The 27,221-nt window shown below is 59.1% G+C and overlaps 2 protein-coding genes and 1 long non-coding RNA gene across 8 annotated transcripts; 2 read left to right on the top strand and 1 right to left on the bottom strand.

Moving 5' to 3' along the window:
- Positions 1-309: 309 nt before the first annotated feature.
- GTPBP6 (GTP binding protein 6) lies at positions 310-17,192 on the top strand. Of its 4 annotated transcripts, none has more exons than XR_015158289.1 (11): positions 310-698; positions 2,204-2,341; positions 2,747-2,817; positions 2,904-3,034; positions 3,544-3,614; positions 4,365-4,523; positions 5,339-5,547; positions 6,903-7,051; positions 7,293-7,445; positions 8,108-8,296; positions 16,038-17,192. XR_015158289.1 is itself a non-coding variant. In XM_086386003.1 (10 exons), the coding sequence occupies exons 1-10, from the start codon at positions 335-337 to the stop codon at positions 8,229-8,231; spliced, it is 1,569 nt and encodes a 522-aa protein (XP_086242129.1). In that variant the 5' UTR covers positions 310-334; the 3' UTR covers positions 8,232-8,661. The 4 variants fall into 4 exon arrangements, 2 of the variants coding, with proteins under 2 accessions (XP_086242129.1, XP_086242130.1); XR_015158290.1 differs by having other exon boundaries at positions 3,540-3,614; XM_086386003.1 differs by lacking the exon at positions 16,038-17,192 and having other exon boundaries at positions 8,108-8,661.
- PLCXD1 (phosphatidylinositol specific phospholipase C X domain containing 1) lies at positions 12,354-27,221 on the bottom strand. Of its 3 annotated transcripts, none has more exons than XM_086386007.1 (7): positions 26,787-27,221; positions 21,222-21,520; positions 18,787-18,923; positions 16,072-16,200; positions 14,697-14,852; positions 13,805-13,988; positions 12,354-12,900 (listed from the first exon to the last, which is right to left on the bottom strand). In XM_086386007.1, the coding sequence occupies exons 2-7, from the start codon at positions 21,349-21,351 to the stop codon at positions 12,662-12,664; spliced, it is 975 nt and encodes a 324-aa protein (XP_086242133.1). In that variant the 5' UTR covers positions 21,352-21,520; positions 26,787-27,221; the 3' UTR covers positions 12,354-12,661. The 3 variants fall into 3 exon arrangements, with proteins under 3 accessions (XP_086242133.1, XP_086242134.1, XP_086242132.1); XM_086386008.1 differs by lacking the exon at positions 26,787-27,221 and adding an exon at positions 25,557-25,793; XM_086386006.1 differs by having other exon boundaries at positions 12,660-13,988; positions 26,787-27,157.
- On the top strand, positions 19,745-20,802 carry LOC147339659 (uncharacterized). The gene is made up of 3 exons (XR_015158293.1): positions 19,745-20,059; positions 20,396-20,459; positions 20,673-20,802. It is a non-coding gene; the product is annotated as an uncharacterized LOC147339659 (long non-coding RNA).

Here is a 27,221-nt window from a genome sequence, read left to right as displayed (position 1 = left end):
GCAGCGCGGCTCGGTTCCGGCGCTACACGCCACGGGAGGTGGCCGCGAGCACCCCCAACAGAGAAAGGCTCGTGCCCGGCGGCACCGCCCGGACCCGCCTCCGGGCCGAGATTCGCACACAGCAATCAGGTGGCGGCGGCGAGTGCCCGGCGACCAATGGGCAGCCTGTAAGACCTGGGTCCGCCCCAAAGCCCCGCTCTGTTTAAACGGGTGACCAATGGGCAGCCGGCAAGGGAGGAGGCCCCGCCCTGTTGACCCGCGTAACCGACGGGCAGCTGGCTAGGGAGCTGGCTCCGCCCCGGAGGTCCCGCCCTGTTGCGCAGAGGTGCGCGGGATGTGGGCCTTGTGGGCCTTGCGGGCCGCGGGCCGCGGGGGCGCCTGGCTGTCTCGCGCGGTTCGCGGCTGCCGGCCCCCGAGGGCCGCACTGCTGCCGCCGCCGCCCCACCCCGAGCGCGCCCTCGCCGCTGTCCGCGGGGGCCTGGGGTGCTCAGAGGGGCGGGAGGGTGGAGGGGGCGGCTCACGTGCGGATGGCCAGAGAAGCCGGGCTGACGGGGAGGAGGAGCCCAAAGATGCGGAGGAGGAGGAAGACGAGGAGGAGCTTCTGAGGAGGGACCCGCTGCTGCCCGCGGGGACACAGCGCGTGTGCCTGGTTCACCCTGAGGTCAAGTGGGGGCCCGGGAAGACGCAGGGGACCCGAGGTGACCGAGAGCGCGGGGCCAGGCGGGGACGGGGGCGGGATCGGGCGGAGCGAGAAGGCTCGAGCTTAAGGGGCGGGGAAGTCGGCGCTTCGGAGGCGGGGCTTCTGGGGGCGGGGATTCTGGGGTTGGACCTCGATGGCCGGAGCTCATAGGTCGGGGCTTCTGGGGGCGGGGCGCCGGAGGCGGGTTTCTGCGGCCTGCCTACGACGCTGCAGCCCATTAGGTGGGGCCTCTGAGGCGGACTCGGAGGCTGAACCGCCTACTCCCTCGCTGGCTCCGGGAGCCGCGTCCCCTTCCCTACCATGGGCCTGGAAACCCTCATTCTGGGCACAGGCTCCCTCCTGCTTTGCGCGCAGCGAGCCCCTTTCCCTTTGAGCCACTCCTGGGTGTCGCTCTGCCCTACTCCCCCGGGGCCTCCCCATCCATAATGCAAACGATCCCAGCAACTCACGCGGGGTGCACGCAGGGTGCCCCTCGGCTTTAAGCCTTTTATGGACCCGCTTTCTCTCTGTGCCGCTGAGTACTAAGCCCGGAGATGGTGCACAAGCTTCTGTAGCAGAAACGGGAACCAGCTGAGCGGCTGGGCGGGGGCGCTTGTGGTCGCAGGGTGGAGGGGACGGGCTCCGGAGGGAGGCTGACCTCCCGTGAAGCTTTGGCCACTGAGCTTCACGTCTCACCGGAGAACAGCCAGGGCACAACTGTGCTCCGGGCCATCGCCCCCAGGCTCCCAGCCCCTCCAGACCTGCGCCAGCCCTGTCCACCCCGTCAGGGCTCAGAGCCACGTGGTGGCAGTGCTGCCCACGTGTCTGTTGTCCATCAGCTGCCCTGCGAGGGACCGGCCGGAGGAGGGACTAGGACAGGGCAGGTCCTGATCGCCTTTGATCCACGGCCTGTGTCCCCACTCCTCCGGACTCTTGTCCTGGGTGGGTCCTGCCTCCCGCCAGCCCCATTATTCTGACTCCTCCGGGCCACAGACCCTGGGTGGGCGCCTCCTTGCTCATGATGGGCTTGGCAAGGGCGGCCACTGAGGGAGGCTGGAACTAGGCTCTGGTCACCCAGGACGTGACACCCTCCCTGGACGGGACTCAGCCCACCCCACATACAGGACGGCAGGCTCTGCGGGCCCTGGGAGCTTCATGGGACATGCTGTCTAGTGGGTCATAAAGGACCCTGAGTCCCCCACGGGGCAGACCTGCCCAATTCCAACATGGCGGGGGTGGGGTGGGGCGCTGTCCCTGCGTCCCCTGCTCAGCTCTGGCTCCCCTCGCCTGTAACCCTCCCCTCCCCTCCCCTCCTGTTCCTTCCCCGATCCTCCGTCCCACTCCTGACCATCCACCCAGAACAGATCTCCACTTCAAGGAAATGCCTTTTTGGGTGCTTTCTGGGAATCTCTGTGTGGCCAGGAAGCAGGAAGCCATCCCAGCCTGGGGGCATGTGGGCCAGGACCCTGGGCAGTGCTGACCCTCCCGGAAGTGGCCCTCACACCGGCCCATCTCTCCCCTAAGCCGAGTGGCAGGTGGCGGAGGCCCGAGCGCTGGTGTGCACGCTGGACGGCTGGTCGGTGGTGGACACGATGGTGGTACCCACCAAGACGCCAGACAAGAAGCTCATCTTCGGCAGAGGGACCTTGGAGCAGCTGACGGGTGAGTCCATCGCATGTGTCACAGCCCCCTCCTAGAGTGGCGCGAGCTCAACCGTCCCTCTGGGCCTCATGGCACGTGGTTGATGCCATCCAACCATCTCATCCTCTGTTGTCCCCTTCTCCTCCCGCCCTCGATCTTTCTCAGCATCAGGGTCTTTTCCAGTAAGTTGGTTCTTGGCATCAGGTGGCTAGAGTAGTGGAGCTTCAGCTTCAGCAGGTATGAGACCTATTTTCCTGGAAATGGACTGTAGCCTGGTCCTCCCTGACCCATGCTCCATGCTCCCTGAATACTGTGCTCTGAGACCCAGGGGATGTCTGGGGGACACAGCCGATCAAAGCGCAGGGCCGCTCCCCAGACTTACGTTGTGGGTGCACCAGCCTCTGACCGGGGGTTCTCTTTTCCTAGAGAGGATCAGAGGGTCCCCGGAAATCACCTCTGTCTTCCTGAACGTGGAGAGGCTGGCCACGCCCACCAAGGTACGGCGAAGCAGCGGGTCAGCAGGTCTCCAGGGGCCTGGGCTCACGGCTCATCCCCTCCCTCCCTTGCTGTCTGTTTTTTCTAGAAAGACCTGGAAGCTGCCTGGCGCGTGCCGGTGTTTGACCGGTTCACCGTGGTTCTTCACATATTCCGCTGCAACGCCCGCACCAAGGAGGCGCGACTGCAGGTGGCGCTGGCCGAGCTCCCTCTGCTCAGGTGCGAGCAGGACCCGGGCCAGTGCAGACGGACCCCCACCACCACCGAGACCCTCTCTAGGGACCCCCAACCGGGACCTTCTCTAGGGAGACCCCCTCCACCGAGACCCTCTCTAGGGACCCCCAACCGGGACCTTCTCTAGGGACCCCCCCCTCCACCGAGACCCTCTCTAGGGATCCCCCCAACCGGGACCCTCTCTAGGGAGCCCTCCCAGGACTTTCTGTAGTTTTCATGTATCTAGACATGTTGCCAGGCATGCTGAGGGTGGGATTTGGTGGATAGGGCTTCAAGCTTGTGGCTGCAGGTCCCATCTGTACGTGAGCAGAGACATGTCACCCAGGGAGGGGCCCTCTGTCCTCGCCCGTGATGGCCCATGTCGGAGGGGGTCCCCAGCGATCCCTCCTCCAGGAACCCCACCCCCACCCCAGCCCCCTGCTCTGTCCTCACCCCACGTCCTGTGGTGGACGCACATGTCCGCCCGTCTGCTGAGCCAACCCGTTTCCAGCTAGGTCCCACGTGAAAAGCAATGTTGCCCACCTGGGCGGACGCGGACGGAGCTCTCGCTACACCATGGGGTCAGGTACGTGTCTGAGGTCTCCTCACTAGGTGTGCAGAAGGGGGTTATCATGGCCACCACCCCTACAGAGGGGACAGTGTCCCCCACAAGTCCTGAGAGGGCCTCTCTGCGGTTGCATTCAAAAAGGGTGGGTATCAAGGGGCCCCAGGGCTGAGCTCCATCCAGAGGCCAGGGGAGCGTCCTTCCCGCCTCTTCCAGCTTCTGGGGCCTCCAGGTGTCCAGCCCTGGGCTGGTGGCTACCTCCCTCCTGTCTCTGCCTCCATCTTCACGTGGCTTCTCCTCTGTGTCCGTGTCTTATACGGACTCTGTCCTTGGGTTTATGGCCACCCTAATTCAGGTCCTTCACTTCATCCCCTCTGCAGAGACCCCATTTCCAAATAAGACCCCTTTTGTAGGTCCTAGGCGTGAGGACGTGGATGCATCTCTAGGGCACTGCTCAGCCCACTGTGGCCATCATGAGGACTCTCCCCTCGGCCTTTCCTTCTCAGGGATAAGGGGGAGACCAGGTGACCCCAAAGGGCAGTAGGGCCGGGGCAAGGCCGCCTTCCTCCGGACAGAGCCGTCTCCCAACAGGAGGTGCCAAGGCTGTGCCGGGGACGCAGGCTAGCGGTTTTGTCCCCGGGGTCCTGACACCTGTCAGAGCCCCACAGGCCGCCCCTCCTCCCCTCCACCCGCCCCACCCCCCACCTCCCAGTTCTTGCCCCCTTTCTACCCCGGGCCTGCTCGCTGACTCGCCGTCTTGGGTGTTTTTAGGGGAGTCCTTCCTGCAGTTGCAGCAGCGTCTCCTGAGGGACAGGGAAGCCAAGATCCAGAAGGCCCTGGAGAGACTCCGCTGCAAGAGGCGCCTTCTGGGGCAGCAGCGTAGGCGGAAGGAGTTCCCCGTGGTCTCTGTAGTGGGATACACAAACTGTGGTGAGGGGCGGGTCAGGGATTGGGGCCTGGGCGGGGCAAGGGGCAGGGGCCCTCCCCAAGGAGCAGCTGGTGGGCGGGGCCTCCCTGGGGCGGGGCTTGTGGATGGACCCGCCCTGGGGCCAGGGTTGTGGGTGGGATCTCCCTCAGGCTGCATTGGTGGGCAGGCCCCCCCTGGACTGTGCAGGGCTGTATGGGGCTGATGGGCGGACCTCCTGGGGGCGGGCCTGTGCCGGTGGGCGGGGCCTCCCTGGGGCGGGGCTGCGCTGGTGTGGGGCCTCCCTGTGTTGGTGGGCGGGGCCTCATTGGGGTGGGGCTGGTGGGTGGACCCGCCTTGGGGCCAGGGTGGTGGGTGGGATCTCCCTCCGGCTGCACTGGTAGGCGGGGCCTCCCTAGGGCAGAGCTGGGTGGGCCTGTGTCTACATTGCCATCCCATGGCAGGCACATAGCATCTGCCCAACTGCACCATCACGCTTCTGTATGAGGACACCCATATCTCAACTCATGGTCCAGGACACCTCCCTCTGTCACCAGGGACGCCTCCCCATCTCACACACATGTGACCACTGTCTACACCATGCCCCTCGTCTGTCTACATTAACCCTCCCACCCAGGCCTGATCTATCTTACCCCGAATCCTGGACAACAGCAGCTGTGTTCTTTAATGACCCGTATCTGACACCAGGGCCCTGCAGAGAACTCCAGGCTCAGACACCCTCCCCGCTCCCATCCCACCGTCCAGCAGCCCAAGCTCAGAAGTAGACGCTAGGGGACCCAAGATGGCCTGAGACGCATGTCCCCGTGTCCCCGACTTGCAGGGAAAACCACGCTGATCAAGGCCCTGACCGGGGACGCCGCCATACAGCCCCGGAACCAGCTGTTCGCGACTCTGGACATCACGGCCCACGCGGGGCGGCTGCCCTCCGCGCTGACGGTCCTCTACATGGACACCATCGGCTTTCTTTCCCAGCTGCCCCACAGCCTGGTCGAGTCCTTCTCGGCCACCCTGCAGGACGTGGCCCATTCGGTGAGTGGGGAGGGCCAGGCCGGTTCCCCCTCAGCTACCAACAGATGGGGAGGGGAGGTGGTTCGCTCCTTACGACAGCACAGGGCTGTGTCCCCTTACACGGGATATCACAGGGACCAGATCCTCTCAAGCCCCTCCACTCAGGGAGCTAGGCCTGACTGTACAATTGTAAGTTTTGGTTTTTATTTATTAACACTTATTTTTGGCTGTGTTGGGTCTTCACTGCTGTTTGGGCTTTCTCTAGTTGCGGCTTGTGGGGCTTCTGGTCGTGGCGGTGGGCGCCTCTCCCTGGTTGTGGCGCCCGCTTTTCTCGTGGCGGCTTCTCTCGTTGCCGAGCAGGGGCTGTAGCCCGCGGCGGTCAGCATTTGCAGCGTGCTGGCTCATTAGTTGTGATGCACCGGCTTAGCTGCTCCGCGGTATTTGGGATCTTCCCGGCCCAGGCATTGAACCCACATGTTGGGCATTGGCAGGTGGATTTCTTACCACTTGCCAGGAAGTTGACCAGGGAAGCCCTACAACTGTAATTTTTCTGAAGGAAATGCTAATGAAGAGGGGTTTCCCTTTCTGTGTTGGCCGTATCCGGGGCCCAGAAACAGTGAACCCCAACAGAGCCTGGCGTTTACTCAGCAGGGGGGTGGCAGGGCCCAGGGACAGGCACCCTGGGACCTTCTAGGTTACAGCAGCTGAGGCTGAGGGCACCGTGCAGCTGTCAGCTTCATCCTCCAAGGTTCCTTAAAATGTAAAATTTCTGAAATGAAACCTGAAGTAAAAGAAAATTTATTTCATCAAAAAGAGAACCTAGAAGTGAATTCTGTAAAACCAGACAGAGCACCTCCTTTCCGTGACATAATTACCCTCCGTTGTTACTTTCCTTTTATCCATATTTTCCCAGTGCATGAGGAACCTGTGTGTAAAACATGAAACAGGGGAAAGAACTTCTTTAAAATGCGAGCTTGAAGGTTTCACAGGAAAGTGGGCCGGCCCAGAGCTTTGAATATGGCACTTGGCTGGGCTGCTGATGGTGGGGTCAGTGGCCGCACCCAGGGGCAGCGTCAGCACTGTGGCGTGGGAGACGGGGGCGGCAGGTTTGGGGGTGCTGAGCAGTCTCTCGGGTCCAGGCACACAGGGAGTGGCAGCTTCTACAGAAACCCTAATGAGGGGGCTGGGGGGCTGTGTGCACCACAGAGCCACCCTGTGGTCTCAGGTCGCACCCACCCCTCGAGGTATAGGCCCCCATGGTGGGGAGCTCTGCCCTCACCGGGAGGAGCAGTGTCCTGGGGCTGGCGGGTCCTCCGGGGCTGGGGGTGGGAGCCCCTGGCCCCAAGATCTGACCACCTGGCCCGTCTGGTCCTCAGGATCTGATCGTCCATGTCAGAGATGTGAGCCACCCCGAGACGGAGCTGCAGAAGGCCAGTGTCCTGTCAGCCCTGCGGGGCCTGGGTCTGCCAGACGCCCTCCTGGAGAGCATGGTGGAAGTCCACAACAAGGTGGACCTGGTGCCCGGGTGAGCCCCCTCCCCTGGCCCCTGCAGTGTAAGGTGGAGTCCACAAGGAGGCGACCTGGTACCCAGGTTAGCCACCCTGCCCCGTACCCCTGAAGTGTACAATGGAATCCACAACAAGGTGGACCTGGTGCCCGGGTGAGCCCCCCACCCCTGGAGTGTATGATACGAGTCCACAACGAGGTGACCTGGTGCCCAGGTGAGCTCGTCATTGCTGAGTGTGCTGTGCTGGCCGCCCGGACAGGTACACACCTGCGGAGCCCGACGTCCTGGCCGTGTCTGCCCTTCTGGGGCTCGGGCTGGATGAGCTGATGGCCAGGGTGGAGGACGCCGTCCTGCGAGCCACGGGGAGACGGACCCTCACCCTCCGCGTGCGGCTGGCGGGGCCGCGGCTGAGGTGCGTGGGGTGGGCTGGTTGGATGGGTGGTAGCGCCGATGATCGCTGTACTGGGTGGGGTGTCATTCCTGTTAGAGGGCAAGGCCACGGTGCTGGGCGGCTTTGTCACCCCCACGTCCCCACGCTCTCCACGTATGAGCAGGGGTCCGGCCGCGTGTCCATGCCTCGAAACGCGGACAGTACTGCCCCCCACCCCCACCCCCAGTTACCTCCCGCTACCCTGGGAAGGCTGGGTCGGGGTTCAGGTTCGGTCAGGGTCTCCATTCCCATCAATTGCGGCTCCCTCCCGGCACGAGCAGGCGTATGGCCCTGTGTCCACTCGCCAGGACTGTGGGAGATACTGGCCTCCCAATCCCGGGAAGGCTGGGTAGGGGTTCAGACACTGTTGGGATCTTGGTTCCCACCAGTCGTGTGTCCCTCCCACTAGTTGTGTCTCGCACCAATCGCATGTCCCTCCTACAAATCACGTCTCCCTCCCACCAATCATGTGTCCCTCCCACCAGTTGCGTCTCCCACCAATTACGTCTCCCGCCTATCAATTGTGTCGCTGCCCACTAATAGTCTCCCGCCCACCAATCACGTGTCCCGGCACCAATTGCGTGTCCCGCCCACCAATCTTGTGACCTGCACCCCGCCCCCCGCCAATTGCGTCTCCCTCGCAGCTGGCTTCACCAGGAGGCTACGGTGCAGGCGGTGGACGTGATCCCCGAGGCCGGGGCTGCCGACGTGAAAGTCATCATCAGTGACTCTGCTTACGGAAGGTTCCGGAAGCTGTTTCCGGGGTGAAAGGATTCCCCCCTCCCCACAGATGAGGGCGCTGCACAGTTCAGTCTCAGAGACAAGCACGTGCGGTGGGTGTTCGCCCCCAACCCCACCGTCCCCACCCCCGCCAGCCAGCTGGGGACGGGACCCGGTGGGACTCTTGAGTGGTTCTGGGCGACCGTCGGGGTGTCTGGGGAGCAGATGTCTGTCCAGAGTGGTTGACCACACACCAGTAAAGCTTAGTGCGGTGTGTGTGTGTGTGTGTGTGTGTGTGTGTGAACTAGCCTCTGTGGTTTTTGTGCACCAGCCGCCCAGCAGACACCCTGTGAACGCTGCCCTCTAGGGAGGCAGGTCCAGTTTGTGTGTCTGCTGTGTATCTCACACGGGTCCCATCCGACAGCCTGCCCTTGCACACAGCAGTGTCCAGGGAGTGATTAAAACAAGAACCCAGCAAGCGGGAAGGATCTGCTCATTAATAGGGCCCAGCACACAGAACCCACCGCACAGGCGTTAGGTGTTTTCACCTAAAGGAAAATACAAGTTCTGGTTTCTTGTTGACAGCCAGGCCCTGCACGGGGTGGAGAAGTGGGGCTGTGGAGGGTCTGGGAGCAGAGCACCCTCTCAGAGGGATGAGCAGACCGGGCAGCCAGCCAGCCAGCCAGGGCCTCAGGGCACCTGAGCCTCTGGCCGCTCCCCTTCATTCAGCTCAGCCCCTGCTGGTCTCCATCCTCCTGGGTCTGCTAGGTGGGGTGGACGGGCACTAACCCTAACCCCGGTGGGTGGTGAGCATGTGACTTGGGATGAACCCCCAGGCTCCCAGGGTCCAGCCCCCCTCAGCGGGCCAGGGCTGCCCTGGTGGTCCCACGTGGTCCCAGGGCCCGGTCAGTCATGCTGTCTTCCAGGATCCCCAGAGCTTGGCCACCCAATTCCTCCCAGCTCCATTCCCAATTCCTCCCAGTCTGTCGGACACAGGAAGGACAGTGCAGGTCACTTCTGGCCTCTGGTCCCCTCTCCTCCCAGTATCCCCCCACCTGCTCCCCGGGGTCCCCCCAAGTCTTAGAAGCTGTACCCCAAGAACTCAGGGGAGCAGAACTCACCTCAGAGCTGCCACAGACACAGGCCAGCGACTGCTGGGCCTGACACCCCCGAGGGAGCTGAGAGGGGATCCCAGGGAGGAGGAGGTTGGGTCTCACGGGGCAGAGGGCAGGGGTTTCATGGGACAAGGAGGGGGTGGGGGGTCTCAGGGTCCCAGGATCTCAGGGGGTCCCAGAGAGAGGCTTCGGGCTGGCATATGGTGAGAACAGGTATAAGACCACCCAAGTACCCAGACTGTCCTGAGACCCTCCTGCAGACAGGCTCCCCCCTCCCCCCAACCCTGCCCCCATTGGGGCCCAAGGCTTCGAGAACAGGCCTGGCTAGGTGAATGGAAGGCCATGGTCACAGGAAGGGGGAGTGGGGGGGCAGCCCCCAGGGGCGCCCCCAACACCTGTATGACGCGGGTGGGTACCAAGATGAATTTTAGAGCCTAGATCCTTCACTGTGTGGGCTAGTGGTTTCTGTTTTGAATTTTTGTGTCGGGTTTTGTATTCTGTGTTGGCTGTTTGCTGCTGTGTGGGCTTCTTTCTAATTGCAGTGGGGCTGCTCTAGCTGTGGTGTGCGGGGTTCTCGTTGCGTGGCTTCTCTTGTTGCAGAGCATGGACTCGAGGCATACAGGCGTCAACAGTTGAGGCTCCCAGGTGCTACAGTATAGGGCTCAGTAGTTGGGGCGCGTGGGCTTAGTTGCTGCACAGCATGTGGGAATCTTCCTGGATCAAGGACAGAACTCATGTCTCCTGCATTGGTAGACGGATTCACTGAGCTGTCAGGGAAGCCCTGGTTAATTTTCTGACCCAGCAGCCGTGCACTTTGCTCCATCGACCTTGGACTTTCAAGGATACTTCAAGGATTATCATGCAAGTCGCTAGCAACCTCTTGGTTGTCTGGTCACAAAAAGCCACAAACTGGGACTTCCCTGGTGGCCCAGCGGTTACCATTCTGTGCTTCCAATGCACGGGTTGGTGATGCCATCCAACCGTCTCATCCTCTGCTGCCCCCTTCTCCTCCTGCCCTCAGTCTTTCCCAGCACTGGGGTCTTTTCCAGTGAGTTGGCTCTTTCCATCAGGAGGCCACAATATTGGAGCTTCAGCATCAGTCTTTCCAATGAAAATTCAGGGTTGATGTCCTCTTGGATTACAGGTTTGGTCTCCTTGCTGTTCATGGGACTCTCAAGAGTGTTTTCCAGCATCACAGTTCAAAACCATCAATTCTTCGGCACTCAGCCTTCTTTATGATTCCGTTCTCACATCTGTACATGAGTACCAGAAAAACTATAGCTTTGATTATAGACTGTTGTCAGCAAAGTGATGTCTCTGCGTTTTAGTATTCTATCTAGGTTTGTCATAGCTTTTCTTCCAAGGAGCAAGCATCTTTTAATTTTGTGGCTGCAGTCACCATCCACAATGATTTTGGAGCCCAAGAAAATGGTCTGTCACTGTTTCCATTGTTTCTCCATCTTTTTGCCATGAAGTGATGGGACCTGATGCCATGATCTTAAGTTTTTTGAATGCTGAGTATCAAGCCAGCTTTTTCACTTCTCTCTTTCACCCTCATCAAGAGGCTTTTTAGTTCCTCTTCACTTTCTGCCATTAGGGTGGTATCATCTGCATGTATTATTGCTATTTCTCCCAGTAATCTTGATTCCAGCTTGTGCTTCATCCAGCCCATCTATGACGTACTCTGCATGTAAGTTAAATAAGCAGGGTGACAGTGTACAGCCTTGACATACTCCTTTCCCAATTTTGAACCAGTCTGTTGTTCCATGTCTAGTTCTAACTGTTGCTTCTTGACCTGCATACAGGTTTCTCAGGAGGCAGGTAAGGTAGTCTGGTATTCCCATCTCTTGAAGAATTCTCCACAGTCTGTTGTGATCCACACAAAGGCTTTTGTGTAGTCAATGAATCAGATGTTTTACTGGATTTCCCTTTTTCTGTGATCCAACAGATGTTGGCAGTTTGATCTCTGGTTCCTCTGCCTTTTCTACATCAGGCTTATACATCTGGATTTCTTGGTTCATATACCATTGAAGCCTAGCTTTAAGGATTTTGAGCATTACCTTGCTAGCATGTGAAATGAATGCAGTTGTGCAGTAGTTTGAACATTCTTTGGCATTGCCCTTCTTTGGGATTGAAATGAAAACTGACCTTTTCCTGTCCCGTGGCCACTGCCAAGTTTTCCAAAGTTGCTGACATATTGAGTGAAGCACTTTAACAGCACCATCTGTTAGGATTTGAAATAGCTCAGCTGGGATTCCGTCACCTCCACTAGCTTTGTTTGTACTGTTGCTTCCTAAGGTCCACTTGACTTTGCACTCCGGGATGTCTGGCTCTAGGTGAGTGATCACACCATTGTGGTTATCCAGGTTATTAAGACCTTTTTTTACAGTTCTTCTGTGTATTCTTGCTACCTCTTCTTAATCTCTTCTGCTTTAGTTAGGCCCATACCATTTCTGTCCTTTATTGTGCCTGTCTTTGTATGAAATATTCCCTTGGTATCTCCAATTTTTCCTGAAGAGATCTCTGGTCTTTCCCATTCTATTGTTTTCCTGTTTCTTTGCTGTATTCCAATCCCTTGTGATCATACAGTGGAAGTGACAAATAGATTCAAGGGCTAGATCTGGCGCACAGAGTACCAGAAGACCTATAGCCAGAGGTTCCTAACGTTGTCCAGGAGGTGGTGATCAAAAGCATCCACAGGAAAAATAAATGCAAAAAGGCAAAGTGGTTGTCTGAGGAGGTCTTGCAAATAGCTGAGAAGAGACAGGCAAAGGAGACACAGAAAGATATAGCCACCTGAATGCAGAATTCCAAAGAATAGCAAGGAGAGATAAGAAGGCTTTCTTAGGTGAGCCACCAGGGAAGGCCCTCATCTAATAAAAGGGATTTCTCAGTGGGATCTTAATGCGCTCAGTCCCCTCCTATGAATTGTGTCATACTGCCTCCTCCCCCGCCCCCGGACCCAGCTGGGGGTTGTGTCTGCTGCTCTCAGCGCCCAGAGGGAGGGCGTTCCCCAGCCTCTCCCACAGGGAAGCCACAGACCTGAGAACCAGTATGTCTCCCTGGAAGATGTGATTGTACAAATCACACCATCGCCTTTAATCATCACCTCACACCCTACATCCACTGAGAGACATGGAGGACCCTGCCACCTGGCCCCACCTCTGCAGCCACCCACATTCCGTGGATGGACGGACGGATTACCAGCCCCGCAGGACAGGACTGACAACAGCCTCGGCGATGCCCAGCTCCTCGGCGCACCGTCTGTCAGCCCCAGGCGGCTTCCGGTTAAGGCCGGTGATGTCACAGGACACAACCAAGGAGAAGCCTCCGCGATGGCCAGCTCCACCCACGTGCTGTCGGTCAGCCCCGAAGCAGCTTCTGGTTAAGCCCAATGACGTCGCTAACAAACCCGCTGGCCCCGATGAAGTCGCCTGCAATGATGTTGGTGCAGCCGGCGGCCGACCCCGGGCATTGGGCCCGCACCCAGGCGCACAGGTAGGGGAGCCCACTCAGGGTCAGCTTCTTCAGGGACCAGGCCGGGTGAACGAGGATGAACTCCAGGTTCTCCGTGAGGTTGATGCCGGCCACGAACAGCCCGCCTGGGACAAGAGAGGGGCTTCTGTTCACGGTGCTGGCTCCAGCCGCCCTCGTGTGCGGTCACTAACCCACGGGGTCCTGTGGCCAACCACCCCATGTGGTCACCAACTCACATGGTCACCAACCCATGTGGTGACCCCTCCACGTGGCCACCAACCCACGTGGTCACCCACCCAGGAGGTCACCCAGCCATGGGGTCAGCAACTCACATAGTCACCCACCCACGGGGTCAGCAGCCTGCGGGTCACTAAGCCACCTGGCCACCAAGCCACGTGTTCACCCACCCACGGAGTCCCTAACCTGTGAGGTCATGCGGTCACCTGTCCACATGATTACCCACTCACACTGTCATCCACTCATGTGGTCAGAAACTCAAACTGTTCACTCACCCACACAGTCACCCACCCACTCGGCCACCCACCCACGTGGTCACCTGCCCATGTGACCAGTAACCCATGGGGTCACCCACCCATGCAACCACTAACCCATGGGGTCACCTGCCCACGCTGTCACCCCATCCAGACTCTGGCCTCCGCAGTGGTCAGAGCTTCACATGTCTGACAGAGACCAAAGTTCAGACAGCAGGGGCTCACAGGGGTGTTGACTCATGAATTTCTGCTGTTACAGAGGGCAGGCAGGCTGGACAGTGACCCCAAAGATGGCCCCATCCCAACCCCGTGTGGTGGACACAGTAATGTCCGCATGGATGTCCACGTCCTGCCCACATCCTGACCCCGTGTGGTGGGCACGATAATGTCCGCACGGATGTCCACGTCCTGACCCCCTGTGGTGGACAGAGTAATACCCCTAACACGTCCCGTTCCATTTCTCCACTTGAACCCAAAACCAGCCCCGTGCCCTTGGACACGCGTGTGGCTAGGTGTCTCGGTGCGAGGTGGCACTCACCCGGCCGGCCGTGGCTCTTCATGAGCTCCAGGTAGTTTACGAGGTCCTGGGGCTTCACCTTGTTCCCCCACCAGTAGGGGATCCCGGGCCACAGTTCCGTGTGACGGCTCACGGATGCCTCGTCCTCGTACGACAGGATGACCTGCTGGCCCCGTGACCACAGCTGGCGCAGAGTTGGCACCTCCTGGGGGGATCATCCGGGTGCCCGTGAGACGCGTGCACAGGGGTTATTGGGGTGCCTTGTGACGATGTGTCAGTTATTGGGGGTGTGCGAGAAGCCACAGTGGTGTATGGATTATTGGGGCGTCTGTGAGCAGTGATGGGCTGGTTATTGGGTTCTCCGTGAGAAGAGACAGTCATGGTGGATTACTGGTGTGTCTGAGTAGAGGCACTGGTGGGTACATCACTAGGGTGTCTGAGTGGAGATGGTGATGGGTGGGTTATTGGGGTGTCTTGAGCAGTGATTGGTAGATTTTGGGGGTGTTTGAGTGGAGACACTAGTGGGTAGATTACTTGGGTGTCTTGAGCAGTGATGGGTGGATTATTGGGGTTCCTGAGTGGAAACAGAGGTGGGTGGATTATTGGGGTTTCTAATAGGAAATGGCAGGTGGGTTACTGGGGCATCTTGAGGAGTGATTGTTGGATTTTGGGGGTGTCTGAGTGGAGACCGGGCAGGGCGGATTATTGGGGGTGCCTGTGACCAGTGATGGGCTGGTTACTGGCGTGTTTGAGTGGAGACAGTGGTGGGTGGATTCCTGGGCTTCCTGAGCAGCATCACCTGGTGCCTGAATCAGCCTCACGCAGCGAGCGGATGGTCCGTGATTCCAGTGAAGCCTGGCACTCCCACCACCCCTGCTGCCAAGAGCATGGGGAGCCCGCGGCGCCTGCTCACCCCGCGGGGACACAGCATGTCCCCAAAGATGTTCTTGATGCAGCCCACCAGGTACTCGTGCAGGTCCTCCGTCATGCCCTCGAAGTTCCTGCACGCCAGGATAACCACCTCCCGGGGGTGGCTCTGCAGCCACTCGGAGATCTCCGTGAGCGTGTCCTGAGCGGGGGTGGCGAGAAGGGCCTTGTGTGAGAGACAAGCACGACCCCAGCACGACCACTCCACAGACAGGTCAGGGGGTCCTGACACACAGACACAAGCAAGGCGCTGCTCCCAAGGGACCCAGCCTCTCCTGAGTGGCAGCGGGGAGCCACGGGTGTGGGTGTGTGTGTGTACACGCTCCTGTACGTACGGGTGCATACGCGTGTGTTTATGTGGTCGTGACCTGTGTGTGCACAGATATGCGTGTGTGTGCGTGCGCAGCAGCAGGGAGCAGTGCTCATAGAATCGTGTAAGGTATGCACTGCAGGGAGTGTGCGAGGCCAGGGTGCGTGCACAGTGAGACCCAGGGACGGTGCCCCTAGACCCCGAGGGTTGCTGGCGTCTGTGGTGGGGGCACAGGGGCCACGGCCAGAGGGAGCCATGAAGTGACTTGGCAGCCGAGAGGATGGACTGGACGCAGGAAGATGCGCCAGGGACCCGGTTTAGCTAAACTGTGGGAGACGCCCCAGAGGCCAGGGCTACAGGTGTGAGTTCAGAAATGCACGCTGGTCAGGGATTCTGAGTGACTGATGCCAGAGGCCAGCCCTCTCCTGCCTGGAGTGGACGTGTGTCCGTCCCATTAGGGGTCACCGTCTTCTAACTGGAGTGGACATGTGTCTGTCTGAGTGGACATGTGTCCATTCTCTTAGGAGTCAGTGTCTTCTAACTGGGGTGGACATGTGTCCATCCTGTTAGGGGTCAGCCTCTCTTGACGAGAGGGGACGTGGGTCCATCTGAGTGGACGTGTGTCTGTCCCCTTAGGGGTCAGCATCTTCTAACTGGGGTGGACGTGTGTCTGTCTGAGTGGACGTGTGTCTGTCCCCTTAGGGGTCAGCGTCTTCTAACTGGGGTGGACGTGTGTCTGTCTGAGTGGACGTGTGTCTGTCCCCTTAGGGGTCAGCGTCTTCTGAGGTGGACGTGTGTCTGTCTGGACGTGTGTCTATCCCCTTAGGGGTCAGCATCTTCTAACTGGGGTGGACGTGTGTGTGTCTGAGTGGACGTGTGTCCCCTTAGGGGTCAGCATCTTCTGAGGTGGACGTGTGTCTGTCTGAGGTGGACGTGTGTCTGTCTCAGTGGACGTGTGTCTGTCCCCTTAGGGGTCAGCGTCTTCTAACCAGGGTGGACCTGTGCTGCTCCTTACAGGTCAGCTTGTCCCGCCTGGCCCGCGCGTGCCCACCTCCACGAGAGCCGTCGTGTACACCATGTGGACGAAGTGCAGGTTCCTCTCCGAGCCGTCCTCCACGTGTGCGATCCGCAGGTCCAGGTACCTCACGCCAGCATCCAGCTGCTCCGTGACGCTCAGCACCTGCACACAGGGGTCGGTCACCGGTGCCGGGCACAGGGCGGCCCCGCCTCAGCTCGTCGCCGCCCTCGGGGGCTGGGCCCGCGCTGAGGACGCCCAGTTGAGGGCCGCGTCGTCCACTGTCAAGTCAGCAGTGTTGGCGCCGCCAGGCTCAGGCCCTGCTTCTGGCAGCGGGGTCTGCAGGGTCACTGGTCATGTGCAGCCACAGAGCCCGGGCCCAGACCGTGGTCTTGGGGCCCCTGCAGGGTCCAGCCTCAGCCTCCTCCCTGGCAGTCCCTGGGCGGAAGCCCCCAGTGGGTTCACCAGTGCAGGCTCCAGGACAGCCCAGCTGGACCCTCGGATGTGAGGACACACGAGAGCCACAGAGGTCTGCCGCCACCCCCACAAAGGCACTGGGGAAGGCAAGGAGGAACCAAGGGGAGAAGGAAAGGAAGAAACCTCTGCCCGGCGTGTGAATAAGAGGAAAAAGCAAAGAATCACAGCAACATAAACGAAAAGTGAGAGTTGCTCAGTCGTGTCCACCTCTCGGCAGTCCCGTGGACTGCAGCCCACAGACCCCCTCTGTCCATGGGACTCTACAGGCAAGGTCACTGGAGTGGGGAGCCTTTCCCTTCTCCAGGGGATATGCCTAACCCAGGGATCAAACCCAGGCCTCCCACATTGCAGGCAGGTTCTTTACCAGCTGAGCCACCAGGGAAGCCCTAATATAAATTAGTAGCAGAAAATGTACTGTGTCCTCTACAAGGAGTCATAATGGAAAAAAAAAAAAAAATAAGGATAGAAAATTGGGAAGAAAATAACAGATGTGCTCTATCCAAAATAAAAGAAGCAAAGACTAATATTAACATAAATTAGTAGCAGAAAATGGTACTGTGTTCGCTACACAGAGTCATTATGGAAAAAGAAAAATATCTAAGGATTTAAAAAAGGAAAGAAAGCGATAGTCTTCCTCTATGCAAAATAAAAGAAAAAGTAAAAACGAATATTAACATCAACTAGTAGCAGAAAACGGTGCTGTGTTCTCTGCATGGAGTCGTAATGGAAAAAGAAAAAAATAAAAGGATAAAAAAATGGGAAAGAAAGTCACAGCCCCCCCATCCCATCCAAAGTAAAAGAAAAAGCAAAGACTAATATGAATATTGTCAGCTACGACTTGCCATCCACCTCTAAAAGGATTAAGTCAAGGGCTGCTGCAGCTGCCGACCTTCAACACCCCCCAAGACCACCCCCCCAGCCACCGCGCACACCCTGGGCCTCCCTGGCAGCCGTACCACTTGAGACCCTGGCACCCAGGCCCCCCAGGACGGAGGGACCCTGGCGCCAAGGGACCCTCAGAGCCGAGGGCCCCCAGCCCTGCAGGCCTCCCGGGCTCTGGTGCACCCGTCCCTCTGGGTGCGAGCTACAGGCGCCTGACCCGAGCAGGAATGAGGCTTGCCCACATTCCAGCCCTTGCTCTCTGCCCCTCAGGTCCCCCAGCAGGATTTCAGCAACTGGGGACCTCCCAGGAGGAAGTAATTACACAAGGCAAGACGTAACAATTACACGAGGCAAGAGGTGTGCTTGACAGCCTCTGGTCTCCTGGGAGGACCAGCCTGGGAGCTGAAAAACCAGGAATGTGAGTGCCCCCGCTGGCAGGGTACAGGAAGGTGGGGCAGCCTGCCCCCCAGGTGGGCCCCTGGGCCTGGGGAAGGTTCTCTATGCTTCAGCATCCACCCCCGGCTGGCGTGTGTGCTAGCGACAGGGCCGCTGCCAGTCGGTGCCCCTTCCCCACAGACAGGCCCCGCCATGGACCCCTCTCCATCCTGCACAGTGACTGCTGCCCACGCGGCTTCTCCCCACCCCCTAAACCCGGAGCCGCCTGGGAGGAGCACTGCAGGGGAAGGGAGGGAGTGCCTGTGTCTCATTCTCTGGGACCCCACGGGCTGCAGCCCACCAGGCTCTCTGTCAATGGGATTCTCCAGGCCAGCACACTGGAGTGGGTGGCCATTTCCTCCTTCAGGGGATCTTCCCCACCCAGGGATCAAACCTGAGTTTCCTGCATTGCAGGCGGATTCTTTACCACCTGAGCCACCAAGGAAGCCTCCCTGGAGGGGGTGTCGCAAACACAAACCCACCTCAGAGGACGCCAGAACTCAGCTACTGCTTATCTGGGAGCAGGAAGGAGCTGTCCTCAGTTGCACAACGGGCGGGACCCTGCCCCTTCCCTCCCCCTCCCACAGCCTCTCTGACTTCAGCCTGTGATGCTCATAGTCCGCAGGTCCCCCTCTGGCTTCAGGCTGGTCCACAGTAAAGCTCTGTCCTTTGCTGCCTTTCTGGGAGGCTCTCTGGGTCGGGAAGATCCCCTGCAGGAGGGCATGGCAACCCACTCCAGTGTTCTCGCCTGGAGAATCCCATGGATTGAGGAGCCTGGTGGACTTCAGTCCATGGGGTTGCAGAGACGCAGACGTGACTGAGCGACTGAAGGACAATTGTGCTTTACAGGGAGTTTGTTCTCAATTCCGTTTCCCCAACAGGGATAAGGGCACAGCCCCGCGGGGGACACCAGCGGCTGGAGCTGGGCCTGGCCCGGGCGTGCCCGCAGACCCTCACCTGGGTGGTGGACCACTTGAGCACCACGGGCAGGGTGACACACGGCAGCACTTTGCACAGAAGCTGCAGCAGCCTCGGCTCCTTGCTGGAGATGGGTGACTTCTTATTCAGGCAGTAGGTCATCGTGTCATGGCTCCCTGTGGGCAGACCAGGCAGGGGACACGTCACCCCCGAGCCTGTCCTCTGTGCCCCCGAGCTGCCCTCGGGACGCACAGCTATAGCGCTGTAGGGCACGGGGAATCCTGAAAGTCACATCCACCGAGACCAGGGAACTGAACCCTATTTTGCAATGGGGTCTCTGCAGTGTGAGACAGTGAAGAGCAGTTTCTTCAGGGAGCCCCGTTTTGGGACAGCAAAGGCTTAAGATGGCTTTTGATTTTATGGTTTGTTGTTTCCTAGGAGGTGCTCGTGGCAAAGAGCCCGCCTGCAAGTGCAGGAGACATAAAAGACGCAGGTCTGATCCCGGGGGAAGATCCCCTGGAGGAGGGCACGGCAACCCAGTCCAGGATTCTTGCCTGAGCATCCCACGGACAGAGGAGCCTGGCGGGTGCAGTCTGTGGGGCCACAGGGAGTGCGACATGAGTGAGCACAGACAGACCCTCTCTAGTCACAAGTTCCTTGAAGTTATTCATAGGATTTTCAGGCTCTTGATGATGCCGGTTTCATCTGTTCTTTTTCCTTTTAAATCTGTGTGCTGTGTTGCAGAGACAGTGTGGACAGATCCACACCTTGGCAGTCACCTGGGGACAAGGCAGAAACCCTTCCCTTCCATCTCTGAACATAGGTTTGGATGAGCTGTATTTCTTTCTCCCTTTTTTTTTTTTAAAATTTATTCTCAGGGTCAAGGAGGATTTACAAGTTCACAGTATAATTTGATTTGATGCTGTTATGGCAGAGTGGATGGGAGGGTGGATAGATAAGTAGATGGATGGATGGATGGATGGATGGTGGGTGCATAGCTGGGTTGATGGAGGGACGGATGGGTGGATGGGTGGGGGGTGGTTGTATGGATGAGTGGATGGATAGTGAGTGGGTGGATGGACGGATGGATGAGTGGACGAGTGGCCGGATGGGTGGGTTCTCGGCATGTGGTCCATGCATACCATGGTGTGTGACTCACCGTGAAAAGGAGTGAAGCTGTGACACAGGCTGCATCGTGGATGGACCTTGAACACACGATGGTCAGCGAGAGAAGCAGACACAGAAAGACACATTTTCCATGCCCATTCATAAGAAATGTCCAGAACAGGTGCATTTGCAAAGACCGAAGCAGGTGAGTGGTGCCCGGGCCTGCTGGAGGGCCTCAGGAGTTCTATTTAAGGAGAGCGGGCCCCTCGTGGGTGGAGGTGGCCTGAAGACCCGGACGCCCCTTCCTTGCAGGGCCCCCACGGCCTTGCTCGTGGGGAAGCAGCAGAAGGGCGGAGACGGGGTCCGCGGTTCCCTGCCTGCTCCACACCCGCAGGGAACGGCCGTGTGGGCCTCCTCCCGGGGAGGGTGGGGTGGCGGGCATCAAACCCCAGAGCCGTTGAGAGGGCGAGGAGGGGTCTGAAGCTGCTTTCCGTAGGAAACAGCACTTCCTGTTTCTCCCGCTGTTTGTGTGCGTGCCCAGCGGGCAGTGCCCAGGGTCGCGGCCAGAGGAGTGCGGGTGGAGAACAGCGTTTGCACCTTGGGAGGTGAGCAGGCTGGTGCTGGCCGGTGGGGACCCCCCCTGCCCAGGCCCTGGTGGCTGCCCCTCCGATGGCCTGAGCACAGCAGTGTTGCCTTGGAAGTGCCCACCTGCCTGGGCACCGCTGGGCATTTCCAAGTCGAGATGACTGCCCACGGCTGAGCTTTGCAGCACTTTGCGACCAAACTGACTGGAGTCAGAAGTTCCTCATTTTAATTAGATAGTTCCGGTACCACTTACCGAGTCATCTGGGGGCCGGTGGACATCTTAAACTTTGGGCCCTCCAGGCTCAAGTGCAGAACGTGCCGCACGAGCTCTGATGGAAAACGTGGGCGCGAAGGTGAGGGAGCTGAAGTTCCCAGGGGTCCCCGGGAGTAGGTCAGAGGCTGAGAAAGCACGACGTTCCCCCCCTCCCCCCCCCGCCCCGCCCCGCCCGCCTCCCGCCCAGGGTGCCATGTGTCCTGAAGGCAGCCTCTCCGGGGTTCATGTACCTTCCAGGTTGAATGGGGATAAAGTGGACTCAGAAGGGAAGGCGCTGGTGTGTGTATGTGTGTGTGTGTGTGTGTGTGTGTGCACTGTGTGTGCATGTATCCCTGTGTGCATGTGTGTTCGGTGTGTATGTGCATGCGTGTGTGTGTGTGTGTGGTGTGTGTGTGTGTGTGCATGCACGTGTGTGTGCCTGCATGTGTGCATGTTTGGCACTGAGGCTTCGCACACACGGACCGTCTGGCGGCCGCCTTCCCGCTGAGCCGAGCCCGCGGGGCCTCACCTGGGATGGAGAGCTGGTGCAGCGGCACGTCCCAGAGCCGAGAGTTCAGCGCCGACATCCAGTCCGCGTTCGCCTTGGAGGCGTAGGGCAGGCCGCTGAAGGAGCCGGGCGAGCTCACCTGCCCGCCCATCGGAGGCCGAGCCGGGAGATCTTGGGGAGGAAACGGGGCTCTGCAGGAGTTAAAACAGGACGTGCAGAAGGCACGGTGCTGGCGGCGCGGAGGCCTGGCTCTGAGAAACGGGAACCAGCGGGCTTCTCTCCAAGAGAAAGGATGGGGTGCTGCAGAGGGCAGATGAGCTCTAGAGACAGAATGAGACAGAGAGAAATGGACCGAGACGTAAAGAGAGACACGGGAGGTGAAGTGAGGGTTTGAGGGGGAGCAAGGGAGGAGGGACAGGGACCAGGAGGAGGGACAGGGACCAACAGACAGACCCCAGCAGCTCAAGTTGTTCTCCCTGCGGCTGCAGCTGGCGACCCCTCCAGAGGGCCCCCCACCCTCGCGCTCTGCACCAGCCACCTCCTCTAAGGGGCCCCGGTTGACCCGGCGGGTCTCCAGGAATGGGGGCTTCCATCCGAGGGGGATGGAGCACAGGCGCTAGGCCACACCCCCTTCACGCCCCCGAGGCGCTCTGTCCAGCTCAGCTGAGCAGCTAAGAAGCTGGGAGCGCCTCCAGTCAGGGTCTGAGTGTCCCCTCTCCTGTTTTGGGTGGGTGTGACAGGGCGGGGACAGGGGAGTGAAAACACTGGGCTTTACCCCCGTGGGGCCAAGCGCGGCCATCCCATGATGCAAGGAGACGGTTTAAAACCATCACCTGGAGACATGGACCCGGACTTGAGTGCTGGCTGCAGACTCGGCCACCTGCCTGGCCCCTGACATCGCCCCCGAGCTTCTGTGCCTCGTCTTCCCACCGGGGAGAGGGGACAGAGCCCTCTGCGTGGTGTTGAAGGTGACCCGGGGGTCCAGGAAGCCCCGCCCTCACCCACCATGTCCTGCAAACAGTTTCTGCAAAGACCCCTCCCTGTAGAGACTGAGATCCTCACTTCTCTGACCCGGCCACACAGACCAGTCCCTCCCTAGGATCGTCCGTCTCGGCCGACCCGGTCATTCCCAGGACCGGTCAGAACATGGGCCTGTGACCCGCTGGTTCCACCTGCCCATCCCCAACTGCAGCCACTGTCCCTGCTTGGGCAGAAGCCTCCCCTCACGGCTCTTCCCGAGTCAGGGCCTGTGGTCCACGTCCCATCAGGACTCCTTTCATGGCAAACACATGCCTGGGCCTTTATTCTTGGGTTTACTGCTCTCCACAGACAGGGGTTGTCCCTATTCTTAAGGTCCTCTCTCTATAGTAATAGTCCCCTTCTGTTGTCATAGTCCTCTACAGTAATAGTTCCCCTTCTGTAGTAATAGCCCCCTCTAATTTCATAGTGGAGGAGGGCATGGCAATCCACTCCAGTATTCTTGCCTGGAGAATGCCATGAACACAGGAGCCTGATGGGCTACAATCCATGAGGTCACAGAGTTGGACACAACTGAGCGACTAACACTAATGTCATAGTGTTTAGAGTAACAGCCCTCTATTTCAAAATTCCGCTTCTACAGTAACTGTGCTGCTGTACTGTCAGAGCCCCTCCTCTGTAATAATAGTCCTCCTTACTTGTAATACTCTCCTTCTGTTGTCATAGTCCCCCTTCTACAGTAATAGTCCCCTTCTGTTGTCATAGTCCCCCCTCTACAGTAATAGTTCCTCTTCTACAGTATGAGCTCCCCTCTATTGTCATAGTCTCCCTCTACAGTAACAGTTTCCCCATAGAGTAATAGTTCTTTAGTGTCATAGCCCTCCACCCTATACACTAATAGTCCTGTCTCGGTTGTCATACTTCTCTTGTAATAGTACCCCCTCTGTGGTAAAAGTCTCTCCTCTAAAAATAAGCCTCCTTTAATGTCATAGTCCTACTATATAGTGATGGCTCCCCCACTGTTGTCAAAGTTCCCCCTCTACAGTAGTAGTCTGCCCTGGAGTAATAATCCTATACTCTCATAGTCCCCTCTCTGCAATAATAGTTCTCCTTGATTGCAGTAGTCCCCATAATTATAATCGTCTGCTTCTGATATCCCCCCTCTAGAGTAAAAGTCCTCTGTTACTATAATCTCCCTCTATGGTAAACGTCCCCCTCTACTGGCATAGTCCACCCCCTGTTGTAATAATTCTGTCTCTATGTAAAAGTCTCTCTAATAATCTCCCTCTATTGTCAGTGTTCCCCCTCCACAAAGTCCCCCTTCTACTATAACAGTCCTGCTTCTATTCTCATAGTTTCCCCTCTACACTAATAGTCCTCTTCTGTTGTCGCTACTCTATATTAATAGTCTCTCCCCTATCATAATAGTCCCCCCTCTATAGTACTTACTGCTAAGTCACTTCAGTTGTGTCCGACTCTGTGCGACCCCATAGACGGCAGCCCACCAGGCTCCGCCATCCCTGGGATTCTCCAGGCAAGAGCACGAGTGGGTTGCCAATTCCTTCTCCAATGCATGAAAGTGAAAAGTGAAAGTGAAGTCGCTCAGTCGTGTCCAACTCTTAGTGACCCCATGGACTGCAGCCCACCAGGCTCCTCCGTCCATGGGATTTTCCAGGCAAGAGTACTGGAGTGGGGTGCCATTGCCTTCTCTGGTCTATAGTAATAGTCCTCCTCAATTTCAGCAGTCCCCTTTCTATTGTAATAGTCCCTGTCTGCAGTAATAGACCCCCATTCCTTACAATAGTCCCCCTAAGGTAATACTCCTCTTCTATTTTAATAGTCACTCTCCCTTTGTGGTAGTCCCCTCTGTACAGTAGTAGTCCCCCCTCTACAGTGGTAGACCACCCTCTACTACAACAGTCTCACCTATACTGTAATAGTTCCCTCTCAACGGTGAGAGCCCTCCTCTCGTAACAGCCCCTCTATGCTAAGAGTCCTCCCTCCACAGATAGAGTTCCGCCTCTTCTGTAATAGTCCCCCTCTGCAGAATGGCCCCCTCTATTGTAATAGTTCCCTTTATTACAATAGTTCCCCCATTGTCGTTGTCCTTCTACTGTAACAGCCCCCAAGGTATCAGAGTGACCCTATTATCACTGTTCCCCCTCCACAGTAAGAGTCCCCCACTACAGTAAGGGTCCTCCTTTATTAAGAGTCCCCTCTCCACAGTAGGGCTTCCCTGGTGGCTCAGCTGGTAAAGAACCCGCCTGCATTGCGGGAGACCTGGGTTCACTCCCTGGGTTGGGAAGACCCCCTTGAGAAGGGAAAGGCTACCCACCTCAGTATTGTGGCCTGGAGAATTCCGTGGCCTGTATAAAGTCAGAGTGAGCGACTTTCACTTTCTCCACAGGAATATCCCCCTACATGGTCATGGCCCCATTGATTGTTGTACCTCCCCTCTATCATATTAGGCACCTCTCCACAGTAGTAGTGCCCCTTGTACAAATAAAGCCCTACCCCTATGTAATCGGCTCTCTAGAGTAGCAGTCCTTCTCCCTGGAGGACTCTTATCCTCATGTAAGTCCCCTTTGCTCCTCACAATAACCCTTCAGAATAAGTCTCGCCTAATCCGAATATGATTTTCATCAGCTTCAGCGAGATGCAAGTAGAACACACAGCAAAACAGTATGTCGGAAGCCCGAGCACAGCACCGTGGGGGGCGCCTGTGGGTGTGTGCGCCCATCTCGAAGGGTTCCTTTGGTGCGTCTGCGTCAGCATCCTGCGGACGCCTGTGTGTGTGTCTGTCTGTCTCTTCCCCTCGCAGAGGAGACCTCCCCATAGCGCAGGCCTCCTGGCCGCTGGGTGTCCCGCCCACGTCTGCCCGTAACACAGGCCTGCCCAGTCCCGTCCACGTCTGCCCATAACACAGGCCTGCCCAGTCCTGAGCCCTCCTGTGTCCCCTCCCCGTAACACAGGCCTCCTGGCCGCTGGGTGTCCCGCCCACGTCTGCCCGTAACACAGGCCTGCCCGGTCCTGAGCCCTCCTGTGTCCCCTCCCCGTAACACAGGCCTCCTGGCCGCTGGGTGTCCCGCCCACGTCTGCCCGTAACACAGGCCTCCTGGCCGCTGGGTGTCCCTCCCACGTCTGCCCGTAACACAGGCCTGCCCAGTCCTGAGCCCTCCTGTGTCCCCTCCCCTGGGCCTGTTCCATCAGAATCCAGGTCACTGTGTCACAAGCCCTTCACCCTCCTGTTTGCACTGGCCTGAGACTGTGGTGGCTTCACTGTGAAGGGAGGGAAAATGTTCCATCCCCCGTGGACACCCATCCCGTTATTGCAGGGCACTCTCCCGTCTCCCAAGTACATATGTGTCGGTCACCTACCCTCTCTCCCTTGGCTGTGAGCCCCAGCTGTCTGGTTTCCAAGTGCAGATTCAGGAGTGCTCGGCAGTAGGGCCACCCAGCCTCGAGGCCTCGGACAGCACCCCAGGGAGCACGCCCCCATGGCTTCGCTCCTCGGGGCACTTCCTCATGTGCCTGCCGCGCCCTCTGTGTCTTCCGGCCACTCAGGTGAGCGTGCGGGGCGCGTGCCGGTGAGGGCAGGTTCCGCCCCCGCGGGCCCTGGGGGGAGACGGGGGAGGCCCCGTGTGACCGCACGCACATCTGCGGGTGGGATGGGCACAGAGGCGCCCAGGACATAGTTCTCAGGTGAATGAATGGATGGAGCAACGCAGGGCCGACGAACCCAGCACAAAGCCTTTCCTGTCGTCCAGCTCACCCGGCCCCGAGTGGTCAGCAGGCTTCACAAGCACTAGGCTCCTAGACCTTTGCTCAGGTCCCCAAACTCACCAGCCCCCTGAAAGGCTCACTGGGTCCTCCAGATACTCAACAGCCCCCTGAAAAGCTCACTGGGCCCCCCAGATACACGCCAGCCCTGTGAAACACTCACTGGGTCCCCCAAACTCACCAGCCCCCTGAAACACTCACTGGATTCCCAAACTCACCAGCCCCCTGAAACACTCACTGGGTCCCCCAGATTCTCTCTGGCCCCCTGAAAAGCTCACTGGGCCCCCCAGATACTCGCCAGCCCCCTGAAAGTCTCACCGGGTCCTCCAAACTCACCAGCCCCCCTGAAACACTCACTGGGTCCCCAAGATACTCGCCGCCCCGTGAAACACTCACTGGATCCCCAAACTCACCAGCCCCCTTAAAGGCTCACTGTCCCGCAAACTCTGCCAGCCCCCTGAAACGCTCCCTGGGTCCCCCAAGCACTTCCCGGGCTCCCAAAGTGCCCATCCACTCCGACCAGCCCGTGGCCCTACCCGCTCAGCGTCAGGACAAGATGGAGACCTCCCCCAGTGGCAACAGCCAGCACAGGGTCAGCACCGGCTCAGGACTCGTGATGGGCTTGTCACTGCTCCCCGCGAGCCGCAGTCCAGGGGCTCTGTCGGGCTCTGCGCTACCACCCGGAGGGATTCTCCTTCCACGTGGAGACGCCAGGTGGCTGCCTCCCTTCCCCCGGGAGGTCCTAGCCCTCCAGCCCCTCCCGCCGCCCAGTCCAGCCGCCCAGGGCCGGGGCCCGAGCGCGCAGACCTCCCGGGACCCCCGCCTTACCTAGGAAGTCTGCCCTTGTGTCTTTCCGGGGGACGCCGCGTGCGCACCGCACTCTCTGACCGCGGAGTCCAGCCGGGACTCCGGCTTGCTCGCTGAGCTCGTTCTGCCCGCGGGAGCCTCAGGCATTTCCTCAAAGGTCCGACTGGATGCCGGGAACACCCACTCCCCGAGGTAGAGGGACCGCCTCCCAGACCTGCCCCGCCCCGACCCCTGCATCGCCCGGCTCTAGGCGGCGGACTCCTGTGAGGACAGCGCTGCCTGGCCGGGTGGGGGGACCCGGGTGCCCCCGACAGATAGTCTGCAGGGCCCGGCCCTGCCCGGGGGCCGTCGTGGGCCCAGTGCCCAGACGGTGGGATGCCAGCGTGACCCGGGTGTGACCACAGGGACCCTGAGGGCCGTGAGCTGGGCTAGGGCAACCTGACCACCTGGCTGAGC

Source organism: Bos grunniens, chromosome X, assembly GCF_055505025.1.
Source record: "Bos grunniens cultivar Pamir isolate PY7600 chromosome X, Bosgru_T2T1.0, whole genome shotgun sequence".
Lineage (NCBI taxonomy): Eukaryota > Metazoa > Chordata > Mammalia > Artiodactyla > Bovidae > Bos > Bos grunniens.
Note: the sequence above shows the minus strand (reverse complement) of the source record. Positions and strands in the feature narration are given on the sequence as shown.